General features: G+C 49.6%; 1 protein-coding gene across 1 annotated transcript in view; it reads right to left on the bottom strand.

Moving 5' to 3' along the window:
- The window catches only part of LOC147688954 (protein lifeguard 1-like), a 206,904-nt gene that overhangs the window by 72,002 nt on the left and 110,316 nt on the right, over nucleotides 1-24,586 (bottom strand). Inside the window, exons 6-7 of the mRNA XM_086941860.1 lie at nucleotides 1,030-1,067; nucleotides 857-944 (exon numbers count right to left, since the gene is read on the bottom strand). Coding sequence (XP_086797986.1) covers nucleotides 857-944; nucleotides 1,030-1,067 — 126 coding nt within the window. The remainder of the gene's footprint in view (nucleotides 1-856; nucleotides 945-1,029; nucleotides 1,068-24,586) is intronic.

Here is a 24,586-nt window from a genome sequence, read left to right on the forward strand (position 1 = left end):
GGATGGATATTCCACCCTTGACCCAACAGCTAAAGTCTGCTCAGCTCATATTCTCTGGTGTCCAGGGGCCCCAGTAGATGGTTTGGTTCCAGTGGCACAGTATGCACAGGATCCAAGTCTGGGCATACCCATCCGACAGGACAGTATTCTCTCCAGATTCCAATTCCTAGTGGCTTGGCATTCGTGCACCCATTGACAAAAGCACCTGCCACCAAATCCTTCCCTCAGCAGCAAGGGAGCACTGCACACTCAGCACAACAGTTCCAACCTGCACAGCCCATCTACACCATCCCGATCCACTTCCCCAGCACTCAACCCACCAAAGATTCCTAGCTCAGAAAGGACTACCTGACTGCCCCCAGCAAGCAACCCACCATGGACTCCCTGCTCAGATTAACAACCAGCTTAGAGCAGGTGGTAAACCTGAGCAGAAACATACTTGTGGGTAAGTTACAGTAAAGGAACCAGCAATCCATGGTCCCCAGTTTTCTTCCCATTCCAGTTATAAACTTCAGGCAACTCATAATGAGACACTTAATGGATTCTGGATATCAGAATTAAACAGTGGATTAATAGTTGATGGTTTGATATGTATTGCTTATTATCATACTATGATAAATTGCTCATTTGCCAATTACACACTACATGGGTAGTAATACAAGCGGAATGCAGCACCAATGAGCTACATGTGCACATTTTCACTAATGAAATAACCATCATATTTATAGAGAATTCAATTTAATAACTTTGCAAAATTCAGTTTTGTCATATAGTTAGTAAAAGGAATCAGCAATGGTGTTATACACATTTGCATACTGCTGTGATATAAAATTCACAATCAAAAAACAGTACTTACCTTTGTCTGAAACGCAAACAGAGACAGGCCTAAAGTGACAAAAGCTGTTGCTCCAACTGCCCACATCACTGCATCAGCTTCAAAGAGACTAGAAGCAAAGTTAAACAGTTATTAGTAAAGACATTGTGAATAACTGGAAAGATTTTCACAGTCACAGATAAACAGTGACTTACGCTGATACCGCTCCAAGCATTAAACCTTCAAAGATTGTCTAAGATAAAAAAGAGAAATCTGTCATGAGTCAGATGAACATGAATTTTCTTTCAATATAACGTTTATTTGTAAAAGCCATTAGAGGTTGGAATTTCTTAATGATTATTTGTTGGTGTCCATACCAGTACTTTCACAAGATATTATAAATTAAATAGCCTTCAGTTCTAGGAACACTGTAGTGCCGCAGCTGAGAATAAAAGTTACCAGCCTTCATCCCTGGAACACAGAGACCTGCCTGACCCTCCCTCCCTGACCTTGAAATCCTCCTTAAACCCCAAAGGCAAAGTCAGACTTAGGTCCTTGATGGGGATCTCTCTGACTATAGGACATCACTGGTGTGGCAGATACTCTGTGGGCTGAGGTAAATGCCAAGCGGGGTACCATGTTTCTTTGGCCCTGCTCAGCATTCTTTTATGCTTTTCAGAAACAATCTTTCGAAGTTGAAAAACAAAAAATCAATGACCATGAATTCCAAAGTCAAGACTATTGTGTGTTTTCCTTGACCAGGTCTGCCGGGTCTTGCCATTCAGACTGCTTTCGTTCCTCAGGCCCTGCTTTTGATTTGTGGAACCAAATGGACGATGGGAGAAAATGCACCATTGTCCAAATAAACTAAATTATTTTATTTTATGATTTAATTTTTAGGTATGCGAAATCAGGTTCCCAGACCTTAGCAAATTTACAGTTCAGGCATTTCTAAAATGTAACCTCCATATCCGGAACAGAATACGTTTTCAACATCAATTTCTAAAAAAACGACTGAACAGATGTACACCACACCAAGCATAAGCACTTCACTGAATACAGTTTTAGTTTCATACCAAGGTTGTTCTAATTCTGTTCCATTACGTTTCTTTTTATAGAGTGGAGAGCAAAGATTCCAATGGGAGTTAACATTAGAAATGCTAGTTTTTTGACCACCGCCATTAAGGGATCCCTCCTAGAAGAATTTGCTTGAAATTCAAAATATCAAGAATAAGCTAAATATGGGCAGTGTCTGCCGATCCGTATAACGGTGCCAACATTATTAGAGAAGCTGTTAGTTTTTAAACTCCCTTTAGCTTTGCCCCTTTGTTGATCAGCAAGAGATTCCTGAACTAGACAGATTAATTAAAGAGCATCAACATTATTAGCACATAAACACGTGTTTACACCCCTTTAACTTCGCTCCCTCGAGGTATCTGCTTGAGACTTGCCACACCAAAAGAAGACAAACCATGCTACAGGTCTGCCAACGTTCATGTTGATTTGTCAAACGATGTTACAGCGATTAACAAATTGACACTTTATTGACCCCATCTTTTAAACGTGCACTCAACTGATGGATCTGCACACATTTAACAAATGTAAAAATAATGAGTCAAAAATGGCTTTACAGAGTTACACGAAACTTGAGTAAAGTTCTAATTTCATGCCAAGTTAGGTGTAAATCCGTTCAGCCGTTTTTTTCTGTATAGAAAAGCAAAGAATACGATGGAAGATAAAATGAGAAATGTCTTTTAAGGGATCTCCCTTTTTTTGTCTTCCGCCTCATGGATCTGAATGAAACTTCCCATGAATAAAACAAAGTGGATGAACTTTTATTTTGGGCCGTTTTGTATGGATTCAAACAGCGCCACAGTTAGTAGCATAACGAAAAATCTCTTTTCAACATAAGTGTGTGTGTGTGTATGGGATATATGGGCATAAATTCAAATATCATTGACGATTTAAGTAATTCAGATGATGAAAAACACGCTCCCTGACTTCGCTTTTAAAAAAAAAAATAAGTTTTATATAGCACTAGCTAGACCCATGGGTATCAGAGCGCTTTACAACATGACTGAAATAGAGTGGTGAAAAACATGGTATAAGGATACATGGAGAAATATGCATAACAATAAACATTTTAAGACCGAATACATTAGAGGGGTGAGTCAAGTGATAGCTTAGGTAGGTGAAACAGTCAAAAAGACCTCCACTCTCTGATGGTCTAGATGGTAAGGAGCCTCAACTGGGTATCGGAGCCTGTTTCAGTTGACTTTTTCGGTAAAGTATTTGTCGAGGAGATGGAGTTTCAAGTCCCTTTTGAAGCAGGAGAAGTAGGGGTTGCATCTGATCAATCCGGAGTGCGTTCTACAACCTGGGTACTGTCGTGTCTACAGGGTTGGCACTACGCAGCGCAATCACTCACGGACACAGGTAGGTACGCTTTCTGTTTCTTTATTGTGATGTTGCATACAGCTGGTCACACACACGTCCTTCTTCGTGGTCGCCCTGGTCCAATCTGTCCTCTTCCTGTCCCCTGACCGGATGTGGTGTCCGGTGACCTGGTCACCTCCCTCACGACCCACAGGGTCCTAGTGTCTGTTGTCCCTACTGTCCTGTCGCCCTGTCCGTCATCTATTTGTCAGGTCATGACATCTCCCCCCTTGTTGCAAACAACAGTTTGTGGTACAGTTCTATTAATCACTCCGTGTCACCACCATTTACATCATTAACTCACCGTGGTAGTGAGAGAGAGAGAGAGAGAGAGAGAGAGAGAAAGAGAGAGAGAGAGAGAGAGAGAGAGAGAGAGAGAGAGAGAGAGAGATTGTTAGTCTCGTCGATCCTTCTCCCCAGTCTCTGTTTCCTACTTCTTTCTACGTAGTCTCTTTGTCCTTTTGCATCCCTTCCTTGGTCGTCGTTTTCTGTCGTCATCTTTTTTTCTGCTCTTCAGTTGTTCTCCGTCTGTTCTCAGCTTGCCAGTCGCTCTTTCTCTTTGTCGTTGTTCTCTCCTCTTGCTCTTCTTTTTGCTGGCTTCTCGTCGTCTTGATCGTTGTTCTCTGCCCTCCGCTTTGTTTCTTGCTCCTTTCTTTCTACAGTCGCCCTTTGTTGTATTTGTTCTCTCAATTATCCTTTTTTGTTCTCTTCCTCTTTCTTGGTTCCCTGAGTCTTCTCTTTGCTTGCTCTCAACATAGCTGTTGTCTTTTTTATATGTCATTGTTATAAGGCCCATCGTTTGGGCGGTGCTGCTGCTCATCAAGTATGGCCCTGGGACATCGCCTTGTAGAACATGAATGTCTTCCTTATTTATCTTGTCATTGTATCTCAGTTCCTCTGTGAACTTCCCCAAGTTAGTTACTTCTTTCCTTGCCCCCCAAGTAAAGATCTTTACCTTGGACGCTCTCAGGGTCGGCTTTACTTCCATTCTCTCATACTCCGATGCACACATGACATTGCAAGTTGCACCACTGTCCAGTACAAAGTCTGTTTCATGCACTCCTACTCTTATCTTTGCATGGTCTGACTTTCCTCGGGTGCTTCTGTCTGCTGGCTGTGTTGTTTCTCCTGTTCCTTCGTTCTTGCTCTGCTCGGTGTGCACCTCCGACATGTGATATAGTCTTTCTACTTATGTTCTGATCTGGACTCTGACTAATAACTACAGCCTGCTGTGCGCTCTAATTGCCGCTGCGTGCTTGGATTGCCGCTTTGCCCATTTTGCTTTGCTAAATTGCCGATTTGCCCATTTGCAGTGTGATATTGCCAGCGTGACTCTGTTGTAGAATTTGTTATCATCTCGCCGCTTTGCTCATTTGCATTTTAATTCAATAGCGTGACTCTGTTGCAGTATTTGCGTTTTCCCCCAAGCGCTCTTGCCGTCCTGACCCCTCCGCCTCCATTTTGTTGTTGTTGTCGTCCTCCTTAGCCCGCCCCGCCTCCCAGCTGAACCGCCCTCCCACAGACAACAAACAGCGCTCCCTCACCTGGAAGCGCCGTGACTCGCTCTTCGCTTCCGAGCTGAGTGGTCGCTCCCCTGCTGTTGCGGTATCGTTTGTGCAGCGCTTATGTTCTGATCTGGACTCTGACTAATAACTACAGCCTGCTGTGCGCTCTAATTGCCGCTGCGTGCTTGGATTGCCGCTTTGCCCATTTTGCTTTGCTAAATTGCCGATTTGCCCATTTGCAGTGTGATATTGCCAGCGTGACTCTGTTGTAGAATTTGTTATCATCTCGCCGCTTTGCTCATTTGCATTTTAATTCAATAGCGTGACTCTGTTGCAGTATTTGCGTTTTCCCCCAAGCGCTCTTGCCGTCCTGACCCCTCCGCCTCCATTTTGTTGTTGTTGTCGTCCTCCTTAGCCCGCGCCGCCTCCCAGCTGAACCGCCCTCGCCCCTCCCCCTTCACTTTCCATATATGACAGTAGCTCCCGCGCGCAGCGTCCACGCGCAGCGTCCGCGCCCAACCCGCGCCGAAGGAGCGCCAAAGGTAAGCCCGTCTACGCCCGTCCGCGCCTGGACCACGCTCAGCGCCAGACCCCCTGGCCCCCGTCCCTCCCAGCCCCCCCGCATTACCTACGATGCCGCCACCCTCCTAGCCCTTAACCCCGGCCGCGCCCCCAACTGCGTCCAAGCCGCCCCTGGACAAACCCATGGACCTTTCTCCTGCTTCTCCTGCAAACACAGCGGCACCGACAACATCTCCGCTACGACCACACCACAGATTCCCGACCCCAACCACCTACAATGCATCCTTCTCAACACCCGATCAGTCCACAGGCATGCCATTGACCTATGGAATCTACTAGACACCATTTCTCCGGACATCGCCTTCCTTACGGAAACATGGATGAATGCTTCCTCCGCACCAGACATCACCATTGCCATCCCTGAAGACTATAAGATCACTCGCAAAGACCGTACCAGCCACACAGGAGGAGGAATCGCTATCGTCCATAAGAAATCAATCCGCATCTCAACCAGCTCTGACGCCAACCTCGCTAACTCCGAACACCTTCACTTCCAGATCCACATCGACCCCAAAACCACACTCAGAGGCACCCTCCTCTACAGACCACCAGGACCCCGCGCAAAATTCAGTGAAGACATCACGGACTTCATCACCCCACATGCGCTCCCCTCCAAAGACTACATCCTTCTGGGAGACCTCAACTTTCACCTTGAAAAGATCAACGACCGCAACACCGCCACCCTCGTGGACAACCTCGCCAACCTCGGACTTAAACAACTAGTCACTTCCCCCACCCACATCGCAAGTCACACACTCGACCCCATCTTCACATCCAGCAATCATGTCTCCTTCAGCCACACCACGGACCTCCTCTGGACTGACCACAGCTGCGTTCACTTCACCTACAACAAACCAAAACACAGCATCCACCTCCAACCTACCCTGCAAAGAAACTGGAACAAAATCACCACGGACCAAATCTCCGCATCGCTCCTTCGAAACACCCCAGCCCTCTCTTCTAACGCTAACGAAGCCGCCGCCAACCTCACCCTATGGTTATCCAACACCGCCGACACCTTAGCACCACTGAAAAAACGTCAAAGCAAACCTGGCAGCAAGAAGGCCTCATGGTTCAACGATGATCTCAAGAAGTCCAAGAAACTCTGCCGCTCCCTTGAAAAGGCCTGGAAAAAAGACCCAACCACTAGCACCAAGGACGCCTTCAAAAACGCCACCCGCACTCACCACCAACTAATCCGAAAAGCCAAGAAAACAGCATTCAAGGATCGACTTGACAACAACGCCCACAACAGCAAGGAACTTTTCAACATCGTCAAGGAATTTTCCAATCCCTCGGCCAACTCCAACGACATCACCCCCTCTCAAACCCTCTGTGACTCCCTAGCCTCATTTTTCCACAACAAGATTGCAGACATCCACAACAGCTTTGACAACCAACCCGGAAACCAACCCACCCTACCATTTGCTGATCATCTTCCCCCCGTGAACACCCTTAACGACTGGAACCCAATCTCCACTGAGGACACCATCCGCCTGATGAATTCCATCCACTCAGGATCCCCCACAGACCCATGTCCTCACCACATCTTCAACAAAGCAGACACCGTCATAGCACCGCACCTCCGAGACGTCATCAACTGCTCCTTCAACTCCGCCACCTTCCCGGAAGACTGGAAACACGCTGAACTCACCGCCCTTCTGAAAAAACCCACAGCGGACCCCACCGAACTCAAAAATTACCGCCCCATCTCGCTTCTTCCATTCCCGGCCAAAGTCATCGAGAAAGCTGTCAACAACCAGCTCGCCGCCTTCCTCGAAGCCAACAAATTCCTCGACCCCTCACAATCTGGCTTCCGAGCAAAACACAGCACTGAGACCGCCCTCATCGCAGCAACAGACGACATCCGAACTCTACTGGACAATGGAGACACAGTCGCCCTCATCCTCCTTGACCTCTCTGCAGCATTCGACACAGTCTGCCACAGCACCCTTTTACAACGCCTCAATAACATCGGAATCCAAGGAAAAGCACTTGAATGGATCACCTCGTTCCTCACCGGAAGAACCCAGAGAGTCCGCCTTCCACCATTCAAGTCCGAGGCCTCTGAAGTCATATGCGGCGTACCACAAGGATCCTCACTCAGTCCCACCCTCTTCAACGTATACATGAGCCCCCTCGCGGCCATCGCACGCCAACACAACCTCAACATCATCTCTTACGCGGATGACACTCAACTGATCCTTTCTCTCACCAATGACCCCAGCACCGCCAAAACTAACCTACACGAAGGAATGAAAGAAGTTGCCGAATGGATGAAACAAAGCCGTCTGAAACTGAACTCAGACAAAACAGAAGTCCTCATCTTAGGTACATCCCCCTCTGCATGGGACGACTCCTGGTGGCCGGAAGCCCTCGGAAAAGCACCCATCCCGACAGACCACGCACGGAACCTAGGCGTCATCCTGGATTCTTCACTCTCAATGAACAGACAAGTCAGCGCCGTATCCTCTTCCTGCTTCAACATTCTTCGCATGCTCAGAAAAACATTTCGCTGGATCCCCTCCGAAACAAGGAAAACAGTCACCCACGCTCTGGTCACGAGCCGACTGGACTACGGAAACACCCTCTATGCAGGTACTACCGCAAAACTCCAGAAGAAACTCCAACGAATCCAAAACGCCTCAGCCAGGCTCATATTAGACATCCCACGCAACGAACACATCTCTGGTCACCTTAAAGACCTCCACTGGCTACCCGTCAATAAGAGGATCACTTTCCGACTGCTTACCCACGCACACAAATCACTCTACGACATCGGACCAGAATGCCTCAACTCACGACTGTCCTTTTACATCCCCTCCCGCCAACTACGTTCTTCCAGCCAAGCCCTCGCCACTGTACCTCGCATCAACAAGACCACCATGGGAGGCGGATCCTTTTCATACCTGGCTGCTAAAACATGGAACTCACTCCCCGCTTACCTTCGCCTTACCCAGAACCACCTAGCATTCAGAAAGCAACTTAAAACGTGGATATTTGACAAGTAATCCTCCTCCCCTTCCTAAGCGCCTTGAAACCCGCTGGGTATGTAGTGCGCTATATAAATTCTATGACTTGACTATGACTTGACTTGACTACTTTCTCTACTTCCTCTTCTTCACCTGACCCTCGTGATGAACTCCTCCTTTCGTTGTCAATATACCTGACGTGTCTTGTCGTCGATTCTTGTTGTCTTCCTGTTCTCCCATTGTCGTCTCTTAATGGGTCACCTTGGCACATACTGGCGTAGTGATTTCTTCCACCACATCTTCTGCACGTCCGGCCAAAGGCGGGGCATTGACCTCTGTGTGGAAATTCCATTCCGCACTTGTAGCATGTTCTTTCAGGTCGTCTCCTCTCTTTTTGTTCCCTCCAGTCATTCTTTCGTTGGTCTGTGCGATATCTGTTTGTCGTAAAGTGTGCACTTTCTGTTTCAACGCTCTTCCCTCTTTCCATTTCCTTGGCATGTTCCGCTGCTCTCGCCTCTGCTCTCGCTAGTGAAAGGATGTTCTCCAATGAAGTTGGTTCCTTAAGTATTCTTGCTCTGAATCCTGTGTCGCGACAGCCTTCTATGATCCGTAGCCTGATTGCTTGCTCGTTATCAAATTTGTCAAATTCACAATGTGTCATCAATTTCCTCAGCCGTGTCGCGAAGTCGTCTAGTGTTTCGCCGACTTGTTGACATGCGATGGTGAAAGTATATCGTTCGAAATCAATGTTTCGTTGCGGGTCGAATTTGGCTGTTAGACATTTCTTTAGTTGGTCATAAGTTTTTGTTTCTTCGGTCGGCAGTGTCACCAGAAGTTCTTCGACGTCGTCACCTGCCAAGTTCAAAAGTAGTCCCAGTTTCTTTCCAGCTGCTACATCTGTATCGTCTACATATCTTTCAAACCGTCTGATCCACTTTTCCCACCTTATTCCTATTTGTGGCTCCGATAGGTTAAACGGTAGTGGTCTCCTGTATTGTGCGTTAGGCTTCGGATCTGCCATTCTTTCTTTCTTCTCTATCTGTTTGTGTCTCTTTTATTTCCTCTTTTTCTTCTTCTTCTTCTGTTCTTTTGCTTTATCTTCTTTTCTCTTTTGTCTCTTTTCTTTTATCTCCTCTTTTTCTTCTTATTCTTCTGTTCTCTTTTTCTTCTCTTTCTATCCGCTCTTTCTTCTTTTATTTCCTCTTTTTCTTCTTATTCTTCTGTTCTCTTTTTTTTATCTTCCTTTCTCTTATGCCTCTTTTCTTCCCTTTGTTCTTTTTCTTCTTCTACCTTGTTTTATTTTAATCTCTCTATTTTCTTTTTCCTTATGTGTCTCTTTTATTACTTTCTTTTCGTTTTCTTCTTTGTTTCTTCTTTGTCTTCTTCTATTTCTATTCTTGTGCTTTTATTTTTAGCCTTTCTATGATTTTCTTCTCTTTTCTTTACTGATTTCTGCTCTTTCTCCTTTTTCGCCTGACTCCGTGATGGCCGCTCTCCTTATTTCAATGCCTTTTCTACTTTTGTCTTTTCCCTAAAATGGCCGCCGCTCTTCTCGCGAGATTTCGCGTTCGAAATCTCGCTCGCCTGGTCCCAAAATGGCCGCTTCCTCGATCTCGCCTCTGATTGGCCTAGCCGCCTGATCCCAAAATGGCCGCCGAGACTCTCGCGAGAGCTCGCGCCTATTTTGAGATTTCGCGCGTTCCTTCGCGCTTACCACAGTTCTGCCGGATTGTTCGTCAGAGGCGGTCGGGTGGGCTCCGATGTCGCTTCTTTTCACTCTTCTTTGGGCACATCCAGGGTGGGCACCTGGTTCTTCCGATGTTGATGGCGTCGAGATGCACGTCTGTTCCTCTCGCACCCTTCGTCGCCAGTAGTCGTGTCTACAGGGTTGGCACTACGCAGCGCAATCACTCACGGACACAGGTAGGTACGCTTTCTGTTTCTTTATTGTGATGTTGCATACAGCTGGTCACACACACGTCCTTCTTCGTGGTCGCCCTGGTCCAATCTGTCCTCTTCCTGTCTCCTGACCGGATGTGGTGTCCGGTGACCTGGTCACCTCCCTCACGACCCACAGGGTCCTAGTGTCTGTTGTCCCTACTGTCCTGTCGCCCTGTCCGTCATCTATTTGTCAGGTCATGACAGGTACATTACCCGAAAAAGCTCGGGACTGGGTGGGTTTTCTTTTTCAATTTCGGGGGGATGAGTAGAAGTGAGTTAGAGCTTCTCAGAGTTCTGGCTCTTCCTGCTTTCACGAGTTTGCTGTTTAGGTAGTTGTGGGGATATGTGTGAAGAGATTTGTGTGTGATGCATGCAGACTTGTAAATACATCTACCTTCAATAGGAAGCCAGTTAAGGGATTTAAGGGTTGGTGTGATGTGTTCAAACCATTTACCCCCTGTTACGAGTCGGGCTGCCATGTTGAGGACTGACCTTAGTGGGGGCTAGGTGGGATTTAGGCGTCCCTGTTAGGATGGTGTTCCCATAATCCAGTTAGAGAGGACTAGGGATTGAACTATTGTCTTGAAATCATCCTGGGGAATGTAAAGTTTGATTTTCTTGAGGTCTTTTAGGGATTACAGTGCACCTTTGGCGGAGTGTTTGATGTGGTCCTTCATTGACAAGTTCTTGTCCAGGGTAATGCCTAGTGACTTTACCGATTCGGAGAGGATCAGGGTGTAGTTTAGGGCATCGAGGTTCTTTTTGTTGGGGGGAATAATGTTTATTGATTTAACACAACAAAATAGTGTTAGTTTCTGCTTTACAACAGTTTACTTGTTGTTATATTGGTAATACAAGCACTGTAGCTCGAATGGCTTAGGTGCGATGCCCGAAGAACTCCCGCCACCATTAAGGATGGACCATTGTGTGGTCTGTAATTTCACACATGTACATATTAGAATGCATTCACCAACAAACTCATATACAAAATTGCTGCTCAGCAAACGGTCTTTCATGTAAACTCAATACAAGTCCTTCACGGATTCACAGGTAGGCATCAATATAAAACAATTTATTAAAAAAATAAAACTATGAGTCGAACTCTACATATGGGCACAAGACATAGTGTCTCAGTCAGTATAACGTGTCAGTGGGTGTCACAGATGTGGACAGTCGCGTGGAATGCGCCACCAAACTTGGGTGCATCAATGGGGGAAGGGCATCGAAGTTCTTGAGCAAATCTTGTATTGGTAGGTGGTTATTTTTCAGAGAGAACAATAATAATTCAGTTTTGTCCGTGTTCAGTTTTAAGTGGTTCGAGCGAAACTAGGATTGTATCTTGGTTAGTGTGCCAATGAGGTGTCGGATGTCACTGGGAGAATTGATTTTGTAGTAGAGTTGAGTGTCCTCTGCATATAGGTGATATTTAACTCCAGCTTGCTTTAGTATGCTTGTGAGTGGTTCCATGAAGAGATTGAAGAGGGTCAGGGAGAGGATCGAGTCTTAGGGACACTAAGCATGACTCGTGGAGGCCTAGAGAGGCAGGAGTTGATTTTAATTTGTTGCGATCTATGATGAAGGTAGGAAGTAAACCATTTTAGTACTGCCAGAGCGTCTTTTTGGGTCTTAAGTAACGCTGTATGGTTTACTGTGTCGAACGCCGCAAACAGGCCAATAAGGATGAGAAGACATTCTATACCTTCATCTAAGGATCTGTTGATATCATCAGAGATATTGAGCATGGCTGTTTCAGTGCTACAGCCCTTTCTGAAACCCGATTGAAACTTTAAAGGGATCAAAGAGGTTGAAATCGTCAATATGTTTGTTGAGTTGTTGGAGAACGCATTTCTCTAGGGTTTAAAGAACGGGAGATTAGAGATAGGTCTGAGGTTGTTGAGATGATTAGGGTCAGCTCCTGGTTTTTTGTTTTAGAATAGGTGGAATTAGTCCTAGTTGGAGGGCGTCTGCTACACAGCCTGAAGTGAGAGAGGAGTTAATGATTTTTGTCCAGAAGGGGGCAATGATGTGGTTAAGATTTTGTACTATTGTGGAAGGGAGAGGGTCAGTGGTGTGGAAAGTGGGCTTCAGGCTCGCAATTATATTGAAGACTTCTTTTTCGGACACGGTTTTGAATTCCGACCAGTTGGGCTAATTTTTCGTATGGTTTGGTACCAGGGTATCCTTGGTAGGAATCAGTTCTATTTGGTCAGAGACGCGCATAGTGGGACAGGTTGGGAGGGGAGGTAGGTTGGAGCTTTGGAAGAAGGATTGATCAATTTTTGGGAAGAAGCTGGCAATTTCTTCACAGCGTTAATTGGTGCCTATTAAGTCCTGCAAAGGTGCGCTGTTAGTTTGTCTTTTAACAATGTTGAAGATTTACAATGGTCTATTCTTAGCCTGGTCTATCTGGCTGTGAAAGACATCCAAGCAGCTCTAAGTAGGTGTATAGTCGAAGAGTTTTGTCTACATGACCTTTCTGCCTGCCTGAGTAGCCGCCCTTCATCATTGAAATCCATGTTGAACCAAGAATTTGATTTGGAGGATCTTGGTTGTTGGAGTTTGAGTGGAGCAACTTGATCTTATATTTTAGTCATTGTTGTGTTAAAATGTGCTGTGAGGTTATCGGTTGTGTGAGTAGGGGGATGAAGCTGTAGTTGGGCATGAATCTTGGATTCTAGTTCTGTGATTGGGACTTTTTTGATGTTCCTGGTCCTGTGTTTAGGTTTGGCAGACCGTGTTGGTTGGTCTCTATCGTGTGAATCGATAATAAATACCAGCTCATTTTTGGTGATGATCCCACCTAGAGTGGCTCCTTTGATGCAAGTTGGATCATTGCAACGTTGTTTAAGGTAATTGATTTTGAGCAGGTTGGATAGGTTCTGGACTGTGGTAGCATCTCGGTTATTCCAGTGGCTATTGAGGTGCCCCAGGAATAAGTCTTTTGTATCAGTTAGTGAGAATCGTGTAATTAGGTCGGTTAGTTCTTCGGCAAAGTGTGCACGCTCACCTGGTGCGTGGTAGATGGTGTGGAATTTGATGGGCATGGAGCCTTTAACTGTAATTTCAACACCAAAGTACTCTGCATTTTTTAATGTGGTAAGTTGTATTCCTTCTTTGTGAATAATAGCTAGTCCGCTACCTGTTCTAATCAATCTGTCTTGTCTGATGATGTTGTAGCCTTGAGGGGTGAGAATGTCTAGAATGGGGGAAGAGTGGTTATTGAGCCAGGATTCAGTGAGGAAGGCTATATCAATTTTTTCACTGAGTAGAACTTCCGCAATATCTGTGGCATGAAGTACTGATGATCTACAGTTGAGAAGCATGCATGATAAAGGACAGGTATACTCATTGCTGGAATTTACTGTATGAATAGTAGTGTATTGAGCTGGAGGTCTGGGACAATAGAACGTTCTGGGGATTCTGCTTGTGACAAATGTTACAGGGATTGAGGAGGGAATCGTAAACTGGCTGATATCATCGGATTCAAAATCGAGATGTGATGGAGTGTACGGAGGGGACATTGGGCTTGGTCCTCCAAAGGAGTAGGGGGCCATGTGGTGCCTTGTAGGGCCACAGGGGTGTCAGTGTGGGTGGGGGTGGGAGCAGCTACCTGGAGTGTTTGACCGGGGTGGCTTCGTCAGGCAAGGATGGTCTTGTCTTAGATGGATGATGTTGGCAGCTAGAGAGTTGATTTTCTCCTCCATTCGGATCAGTCATTGTGTAAGTGAGTCGATTGTGCTTCTAGCCTTCTGTGGGAGTATTGTATGTCTAGGGTCAGTGTCAGGAGAGTGTACTTTGGGCATTAGGTTAAGTGAGAGAATGGTGTTACTGGGACTAGGAGTGGGGATTGATTGCACGGTTGAAGTCAGATCATTGATGCTTCCAGGCGTGGGATTGAGAGGGGGCGTTGGGGGTCTTGGGTCAGAGTCAGGCGTGCTTGCAGTGCTCAGAGGAAGGTCAGTGACCTTGGGGCTAGCAGTGACCTTAGTAGTAATGAGTGTTAGGGCATGTGGAAGGCGGAGAGTATTGGAGATAGTTTGAGCACGCAGAGTCGGGTCTAATGTGGTGTGGAGGGGAGTGCCTAAAGCAAGTTCACTAGTGACCAACTGTGGTTGGTGTCCGATCTGCCTATCACAAGATAAGCTTTGGGGGTTTATTAACAGAGTATTTTTTGGTCGGTGGGGGTTATTACAGTCATTATGGTGGATGTTTGTCGAGGGAGTGAGGTAATGGGGTAATTCGGAATGTAATGAGTAAAGGTGGTTGTTTCTGTGCTGGAGAGTGAGTCTGCCGGGAAGGGGGAAAGGGTCGGTTCTGGGTTTTTTGCCAGGGGGAGGGAGGTATGGGAGAGTAGGTTAGGTGCTTTTGTTGAGCTAATGCAGAGAGTAATGTAGGGAAGTGCCAGTCAAAGGTGGTGAGGTGAGGGTCCGTGGCCTGATAAGAATTATTCCAGTTCTGAAGATGGAGATCAGGAATTCCCCTCTAAAGGTGGGAAAGACGAATGTGAACATTTTTTAACTATAGGGTATTTTTGGTTGACTTAGTGACTTGGAGGTGTAGAAGGAAAATGTAGGAAGGGGGAGGCTCTAGTTGGCGCAGTGCAACACTAGCGACAAGCAGGGACTCTCTCTTCCTCGTCAGGGCTGAGGGTTACCTTCCAGACAACCTCTGCTTACCCTCTAGGTAGTGTGGCTTAAGCAGTCGTAGGCTAATCTTTGGGGCACATAGGGTTAAACACTTGCAATAGTATACCGTCACAACCAACCCACCACACAATGAGACCAGACTGTATTCTGTAAAAATATATATCTTTATATAGACTTCAAGCAGGCTTATGAATACAGTTATCAGACTTCCAAATAGCGGTTCCAAGTTACTTAGTTCAAGTTGCCACAGATCGTTCTAGCAATAAGAGTTCTTTAGGGCCTTCTGCCCAGTTCAACACAGTTCTTGTGGAGCAGGTGGCTCCCCGGGGATCTGTCCCACGTCGCGTTGCCTTCCCGGGGTCGCTGTTCGTTGCGGCTCTCAGCCGAGCAGTTCACGGGTCATCCGGGGCACCGGTGTTCTGTGGCGGCAGGGTCCTTTCCTCGTCGTCCGCTCCGACCCTGGAGGCGGCGGTTGCGTGGTGGCGGCAAGTGGCAGTACGGTCCTCAAGTGCAGGACGTACCCAGCCAAGTGCTGGTGCAGCTGTGCGCTCACAGCTGGCTGTCGGGCAAGGTACTGACCTAGGGGACTCTCACAGGGCGACTGTCCGTCTTTGCAAGTGGATTGGCTGCTCGTTGCGCAGTCAACTCGAGAGCTCGGACCGGACGGGTCCTCCTTCGCTTTGCTCTTGGGCTCCCGGTGCAGTTGCGATCACGGTGTTCGGGCCAGCGGCGGCTGGTCCTCACTTTGCTTTCGCTGTTGCTCTGGGCCCCGGTCACGGTGGTCAGGTGGATGTCGTTGCCTTGGAGGAGATTCCTCCGTCGGTACTGCCACGAGGAGCAGCACACGCAGTTGCTTTCTTCAGGGTGTAGCGCCCACTGGTCCTGGGGCGCTGGTCAGGGGGCAAGTTCAGTTTCAAGCCCTTGGAGATCTTTTAGCAGAGTTCGGCACAAAGTTTTGTAAAGCAAAAGTCTTTTCGTAGTCTTTCCTTTTTCCTCTCCGTCGGCAGCAAGGCACCAGACACAGGCAAGAGTCAGCACCCTTCCTTGTCTCTCACGGTCCTTCTCGTCGGGCAGAGTTCCTTCTGTAGCCCAAACAGGATCTAATTTCCAAGGAGCAGGGCTCCTTCTTTTATATGGCATTTCTTTTGTTCTCGCAGGCCAGGGGGGCCTTTGCATAGCCACTCTCAGTCCTTGAGTACCCTGGCGGGTGTACTCCGGCTTCTGCTTTCAGTGTGAGGGGCAGGCGCATCAGACGCCCCACAGGAGGTGGAGCCAGCATTGTGCGGACAGGGGCAGCCAGAGTACCTTGTTGATGGGGCTTCGCCCTTCCTGGGCCAGGTGTCGGCTGAGTCATCCGACGCTCCCCAGGAGGGTGGAGCCAGCATTGTGGTGGCAGAGCACAGCAAGATCCAGAGTCAAGAGCCACTCCTACCTCCCACTAAGGTGTAATCTGCGCATTCACCACCTGTCATCCTCCCAGCCCTGTCACTCACACGTCCCAGACAGTCAGATACACATACCAGCAGAGGCGGGCTGAAATGGTTAGGCAAGCAAAGGCTAACTTTCTAAAAGTAGCATTTGCAAACCCAGGATACTAAAATAAACTTTACTAAAAGAAATATTTTATCATCCTGAGTTCAGGCATACTACACACAACGCGCTACTATGCTCCTTGAGCCTGCTGGGATTATAGGGTGTAATAACTCCAGCAGCTCAGTCTGGCCTAATGGAGCAGGTAGCCTTCAATAGTGAAATACGGTTTTGGTTGTAAGTCACTACTAGGACATGCCACACACATCAGGGCTTGTCCTACCTTACACCTACAACGCACCCTGCCCGCAGGCCTACCATAGGGGTGACTAATATGTAGTCAAGGGAAGGTTCGGGGGCTGGCAAGTGGGTGCACTTGCCCAGCTAGCGTGACAGTACGAGACCGCACGCGGGTTCTGCGGTCGCAGTTCCCAGACACATCTTTACGGCTGCTTCGGTGGGTGGCGCAACCCGCGCTGCAGGCCCACCAGCAGTATTGGCATCTACAAGCCCCGGCACTCCTAGTGCACTTTACTAGGGACTAACAGTAAATCCAATGAACCAATCATGGATACCAATCGCATGTACAATTTACAGTAGGGAGCACTTGCACTGCGGCACGGGTCAGCCGTGGCGCAGTGCCCTGAGTATCGGAAAACCAGCAAAACATCGGAGGCACATCAGCAAAAAGTGGAAGGGAGACTCACGCCAAGGTGCCAGGTCTAACATGTGTCCCCTCCAGCTGAAATGTGGGGGGAACTACCCTTCCCCAGGGAGTTCCACATCACTAAGGCGGAAAAATCTGGACAGACCGTCAGCGTTGGCGTGATCGGTGCCAGGGCGGTGTTCCACCGTAAAGTCCATACTCTGTAGAGAAATGGACCACCTCAACAGTTTCGGGTTCTCACCCCTCATTTGCATCAACCATCTGAGGGGCCTGTGGTCCGTCTGAACTCGGAAGTGAGACCCAAACAAGTAGGGTCTTAGCTTCTTCAGCACCCAGACCACAGCAAATGCTTCACGCTCTATTGCACTCCACCTACTTTCCCGTGGAAGTAACCTCCTACTTATGAAGGCTACGGGTTGGTCAAAGCCCTCCTCAGTCATCTGTGAAAGAACAGCCCCTACACCATGCTCTGAAGCGCCTGTTTGCACTATGAATTCCTTGGAGAAATCAGGAGCCAGGAGCACGGGCGCCGTGCACATGGCAGTCTTCAGGGTGTCAAAAGCCTTCTGACAGGTGTCAGTCCAAATCACATTCCTGGGCTGCTTCTTCGAAGTCAGCTCAGTCAAGGGGGTCACGATCGTGCCATAGCCCTTGACAAACCTCCTGTAATACCCAGTGAGCCCCAGGAAGGCTCTCACTGCAGTCTGGGTCTTGGGGGGTTCCCAAGCCAGGATGGTCTCAATTTTGGGTTGCAAGGGTGCTACCTTGCCACTCCCAACTTGGTGTCCCAAGTACACCACCGAACCCTGCCCAATCTGGCACTTGCTTGCCTTGATTGTGAGGCCTGCTCTGCGCAGAGCCATCAACACTTCCCAGAGGTGTCGCAGGTGTTCTGGCCAGGTGCCACTGAACACCGCGATGTCATCCAGGTAGGCGGCACTGAACTCGTCCAGCCCAGCCAACACCTGGTTGACCAATCTCTGAAAGGTGGCAGGGGCATTCTTCATTCCAAATGGCATAACCCGGAACTGGAAATGCCCATCTGGTGTAGAGAATGCCGACCTCTCCTTTGCCCCATCGGTCAAGGCGATCTGCCAGTACCCAGACGTTAAATCAAACGTGCTGAGGAACCGGGCAGCCCCTAGCCGATCAATGAGCTCATCAGCTCTGGGGATGGGGTGCGTGTCAGTCTTCGTGACTGAATTGAGTCCTCTGTAGTCCACACAGAACCGGAGTTCGGGTGTGGCTCCCGGCGCAGCAGCCTTCGGAACCAAGACCACGGGGCTGGACCAAGGACTGCTGGAAGACTCAATCACCCCCAGGGCAAGCATCTTGGAGACCTCCTCCTTGATGCAGGCCCGGACCCTGTCAGTCACCCTGTAAGCCTTATGCTTCACAGGTAAGCTGTCTCCAGTGTCCACATCATGGACGCACCAATCTGTGACACTCGGAACCAGGGAGAACAGATCTGGAAACTGCCCCAGCAGCTGGCGGCAATCTTCCTGTTGTTCGGGGGTCAGGGTGGGTGAGAGGTTAACTCCATCCACTGACCCGTCTTTCTCACAGGCCACTAAGAGGTCAGGGAGAGGCTCCGACTCCTCCTCCATTCCGTCATCAGTTGCCAACAACATGCCCACTTCGGACCTTCGCAAGTGGGGCTTGAGGCGGTTGACATGTAGGACCCGCAAAGGGTTCCTGGGCGTCTTCATGTCCACCAAGTATGTCACGGGGCTCTTGCGCTCCACAACCTCGAATGGGCCTGTCCACTTATCCTGAAGGGCACAGGGCTCCACTGGGGCCAGGACATACACCTCTTGTCCAGGCTGAAGCTCGACCAGAGTGGCATTCTGGTCGTACCACCGCTTCATCTCTTCCTGGCTGGCTTCCAGATTTGCCTCGGCAAGTTGTCTGAAGCGTCTGGTCTGGTTTCTGAAGGCCAGCATGTAGCTATATACATTCTGGGGAGGTTTCCTGGGAGATTGCTCCCAGCCTTCCTTTACCAAACTCAGTGGTCCTCTCTCGGGGTGACCGTACAGTAGCTCAAAGGGGCTGAACCCTAGGGACTTCTGGGGTACCTCGCGATATGCAAAGAGTAGGCATGGTAAGAGGACGTCCCACTTACGCCTCATCGGACCTTCTAGGCCCATGATCATGCCCTTCAGGGTTCGGTTGAATCTCTCAACCAACCCGTTACCTTGGGGATGGTAAGGCGTGGTGAACTTATACGTTACGCCACACTCTTGCCAAAGGGACTTCATATACTTGGATATGAAGTTGGTCCCCCTGTCGCTCACCACCTCTAGAGGGAATCCTACTCGTGAGAAAATTCCCATCAGTGCACGTCCCACCACGGGGGCCGTCACTGTCCTCAGAGGGATGGCTTCAGGGTACCGGGTGGCATGGTCCACCAAGACCAGGATGAACCTGTTGCCCATGGCTGTCTTGGGGTCCAGAGGCCCAACAATGTCAATACCCACTCGCTGGAATGGCGTACCGACCACAGGGAAGGGTTGGAGGGGAGCCTTCTTCTTCCCTCCGGTCTTCCCACTTGCCTGGCAAGTCGGACAGGCTCTGCAATGAGCGTCTGAACTCTTATGCATTTGGGGCCAGTAAAAGTGGGTGACAAGCCTGTCATAGGTCTTGTCCATCCCCAAATGTCCTGCTAAAGGCACATCATGAGCCAGACCCAGTAGGAAGGCTCTGAACTTCTGGGGTACCACCAGCACACGGGCTGACCCAGGTTCAGCAGCCTTAGGCTCTGAATACAGGAGGTCGTTCTCCCAGTACACGTAATGTGTTTTGGCCTGAACACCATTGGCCTGGTCTGCAGCCTGCTGCCGCATACCCATGAGAGAGGGGCATTCTTTCTGCTCCTTGCAGAATTCCTCCCTGGAGGGTCCTCCTTCTTGCTGCCAATGGGTCAGCTCAGGCAGGTCCCCCAGTTCGGCGATCTGTTCCCCTGTAGGCTCCAGGGCATCCCCCTCAAGGTCTGCTTCCTCCTGGACCGTGGGAACCTCAGGGGCCGGTTTCCCGCGCCCCCTGCGCCCTCTCCCTAAGGCCGGTTCCTGGGCCTCTCCTTCAGGCCCCAGGACCTCTTGATCACCCCTACTGGCTGTCATTGACCGGGTGGTCACGCACGCCCAGTCAGGCAGACCCACCATCCGCAGGTGAGTCGTTTTCTCCACCTTTTCCCAAGGGGAGTGCTCCAAGTCATTCCCTAGCAAACAGTCAACAGGCATGGTTTTTCTTACACAGACCTGCAGAGTACCAGAGACCCCCCCCCCCACTCGAAGGGAACTTGAGCCATCGGACACTGACTCTCAGAATTATCAGCGTTGATAACCCTACAGTAGGCATGGGGTACAACCTGCTCTTGAGACACCAGGTGCTGCCTCACTGCAGTCACACTGGCTCCTGTGTTTTGAAGAGCCTCAGCTTCCTTGCCATTGATGATCACCATCTGCCCATATTTCTTAGTGTTAGAGGGCAGGTAGTTCGTAGGGATCATCTCACTGTCTCCTAGCGAGACTAGGGTCATCTGAACGGGATCTCCACCCCCCGGGACCATCACTTCTTCTCCTAAGTGAACACTAGTCACTTGACAAGGCGGAGCACCAGTGGGTGCGGGTTTTCCAAACAGGCGACACTTGGGGTCACTGGATATGTGCCCAGGCTCGCCACATTTGTAACAATTGAAGGGCCCCTTTGGAACAGGCTTACCTGTCGGGCCCCATTCTGCTTTGGGGGTGGGGGAGGCTGAGAACCTTGCTGCTGGTTCCCCTGGGAACTACTTTGGGGGCCTTTTTGGAACCCTTTCTGTTTTCCCCCCTTGTCCCCCCCACTCTTCTGCTGGGGACCCTGCCCACTCTTGGCGGAGTCTCCCACGGGACCCTTGTGGACCCTGGTGCTGAGCCAGCGGTCCGCCTCCTCAGCAAGCTTCCTCGGGTTGGACAGCTTGCTATCGATCAGGTGTTGGCGTAACTCAGGAAAACAGTGATCAGACAAGTGCTCCCATGCAATTAAATCAAAGAGACCTTGAAAATCATTCACTTTACCCTTCACCCAACCATCCAGTGCTCTGCAAAAATAAGTCACATACTCCACATACGTATTCCCAGGCCGCTTAGTACATCCCCTAAACTTCTGTCTATACATTTCAGGGGTAAGCCCGTACCTGCGCATTAAAGCTTCTTTCATGTGGGAATAGGATCTCTGTTTCTCAACGGGCAAATCTAGCAAGGTATCTCGCCCTTCGCTAAGGAACCTTCCCCACAACCCCGCTCCCCAATCTTTGTCAGGGACCCGGTGGGAGGACATGGCTACCTCGTATGCCCTAAACCACTGTCCTATGTCATCCCCCTTAAAGAACTCCTTAACTACGTCCTTCGGGATGTGCACTCTTGACTCTACCTGCACTGGCGATGTGCTGCCACCAGAGGGAGGACAATCCAAGTCTCTCTCCTTGAGACTTATCTCCCTCATTTTCACTTCATAATCCATTTGGTGCTTTCGCTCTTCCAGCGCCATTCTTTTTGTTTCCAACTCCAGTTGGATTTTCAATTCTGCCAGCTTTCTTTCGTGATTCCTTGTTTCCTTCCTGTCTGCCAGCTCCTCTGGCGACAGGCCTTTACCAAAGCTGTGCACGCTGTCTTGCCTTTCGAGATCCACCAGATCCATAGGTGCATTCTGCTCTTCAGTCGCATCTTGCTCCGCGAGGGCATCTTGATCCTCCGGGGCCTTTCTGGACTCTATCCAGGCTTTCAGGGCCTTGTAGAATTCTGGCTTATTCTTGCAACCAGCGTGCGGAACTTTGAGTTTCTTACAGAAAAACTTCAGCTCCGTCTTTGAGTATTTGTCCAGCTTTGTGGCGTCCCACTCCACCTCCAACACCTCAGAGGTCGTGGACTCCGCTCCATCCAGGCTCTTCGTGCCCGGCATGGTTCTCACACTCGGAATCTTCTTTCAGCGAAAAGCAAGGTCTGTGGCTAAGTAACTGGACTGAAATCACTGTGCAATGGTCGGAAGCTAAGGTATAGATACCGCAAGTGTAAATTCGAAAAATCCTCACCGCTGCGTCCAATGTAGGAAGGGGGAGGCTCTAGTTGGCGCAGTGAAACACTAGCGACAAGCAGGGACTCTCTCTTCCTCGTCAGGGCTGAGGGTTACCTTCCAGACAACCTCTGCTTACCCTCTAGGTAGTGTGGCTTAAGCAGTCGTAGGCTAATCTTTGGGGCACATAGGGTTAAACACTTGCACTAGTATACCGTCACAACCAACCCACCACACAATGAGACCAGACTGTATTCTGTAAAAATATATATCTTTATATAGACTTCAAGCAGGCTTATGAATACAGTTATCAGACTTCCAAATAGCGGTTCCAAGTTACTTAGTTCAAGTTGCCACAGATCGTTCTAGCAATAAGAGTTCTTTAGGGCCTTCTGCCCAGTTCAACACAGTTCTTGTGGAGCAGGCGGCTCCCAGGGGATCTGTCCCACGTCGCGTTGCCTTCCCGGGGTCGCTGTTCGTTGCGGCTCTCAGCCGAGCAGTTCACGGGTCATCCGGGGCAGCGGTGTTCTGTGGCGGCAGGGTCCTTTCCTCGTCGTCCGCTCCGACCCTGGAGGCGGCGGTTGCGTGGTGGCGGCAAGTGGCAGTACGGTCCTCAAGTGCAGGACGTACCCAGCCAAGTGCCGGTGCAGCTGTGCGCTCACAGCTGGCTGTCGGGCAAGGTACCGACCTAGGGGACTCTCACAGGGCGACTGTCCGTCTTTGCAAGTGGATTGGCTGCTCGTTGCGCAGTCAACTCGAGAGCTCGGACCGGACGGGTCCTCCTTCGCTTTGCTCTCGGGCTCCCGGTGCAGTTGCGGTCACGGTGTTCGGGCCAGCGGCGGCTGGTCCTCACTTTGCTTTCGCTGTTGCTCTGGGCCCCGGTCACGGTGGTCAGGTGGATGTCGTTGCCTTGGAGGAGATTCCTCCGTCGGTACTGCCACGAGGAGCAGCACACGCAGTTGCTTTCTTCAGGGTGTAGCGCCCACTGGTCCTGGGGCGCTGGTCAGGGGGCAAGTTCAGTTTCAAGCCCTTGGAGATCTTTTAGCAGAGTTCGGCACAAAGTTTTGTAAAGCAAAAGTCTTTCCGTAGTCTTTCCTTTTTCCTCTCCGTCGGCAGCAAGGCACCAGACACAGGCAAGAGTCAGCACCCTTCCTTGTCTCTCACGGTCCTTCTCGTCGGGCAGAGTTCCTTCTGTAGCCCAAACAGGATCTAATTTCCAAGGAGCAGGGCTCCTTCTTTTATATGGCATTTCTTTTGTTCTCGCAGGCCAGGGGGGCCTTTGCATAGCCACTCTCAGTCCTTGAGTACCCTGGCGGGTGTACTCCGGCTTCTGCTTTCAGTGTGAGGGGCAGGCGCATCAGACGCCCCACAGGAGGTGGAGCCAGCATTGTGCGGACAGGGGCAGCCAGAGTACCTTGTTGATGGGGCTTCGCCCTTCCTGGGCCAGGTGTCGGCTGAGTCATCCGACGCACCCCAGGAGGGTGGAGCCAGCATTGTGGTGGCAGAGCACAGCAAGATCCAGAGTCAAGAGCCACTCCTACCTCCCACTAAGGTGTAATCTGCGCATTCACCACCTGTCATCCTCCCAGCCCTGTCACTCACACGTCCCAGACAGTCAGATACACATACCAGCAGAGGCGGGCTGAAATGGTTAGGCAAGCAAAGGCTAACTTTCTAAAAGTAGCATTTGCAAACCCAGGATACTAAAATAAACTTTACTAAAAGAAATATTTTATCATCCTGAGTTCAGGCATACTACACACAACGCGCTACTATGCTCCTTGAGCCTGCTGGGATTATAGGGTGTAATAACTCCAGCAGCTCAGTCTGGCCTAATGGAGCAGGTAGCCTTCAATAGTGAAATACGGTTTTGGTTGTAAGTCACTACTAGGACATGCCACACACATCAGGGCTTGTCCTACCTTACACCTACAACGCACCCTGCCCGCAGGCCTACCATAGGGGTGACTAATATGTAGTCAAGGGAAGGTTCGGGGGCTGGCAAGGGGGTGCACTTGCCCAGCTAGCGTGACAGTACGAGACCGCACGCGGGTTCTGCGGTCGCAGTTCCCAGACACATCTTTACGGCTGCTTCGGTGGGTGGCGCAACCCGCGCTGCAGGCCCACCAGCAGTATTGGCATCTACAAGCCCCGGCACTCCTAGTGCACTTTACTAGGGACTAACAGTAAATCCAATGAACCAATCATGGATACCAATCGCATGTACAATTTACAGTAGGGAGCACTTGCACTGCGGCACGGGTCAGCCGTGGCGCAGTGCCCTGAGTATCGGAAAACCAGCAAAACATCAGAGGCACATCAGCAAAAAGTGGAAGGGAGACTCACGCCAAGGTGCCAGGTCTAACAGAAAATGTTTTTCCATTTTGTGGGGCGTTTAGTGTAGAAGGCAAAGTCGGTTTTCTTATTGCCGTCTTTTGTGCTGT

Source organism: Lissotriton vulgaris, chromosome 10 (assembly GCF_964263255.1).
Source record: "Lissotriton vulgaris chromosome 10, aLisVul1.2, whole genome shotgun sequence".
Classification (NCBI taxonomy): Eukaryota; Metazoa; Chordata; class Amphibia; order Caudata; family Salamandridae; genus Lissotriton; species Lissotriton vulgaris.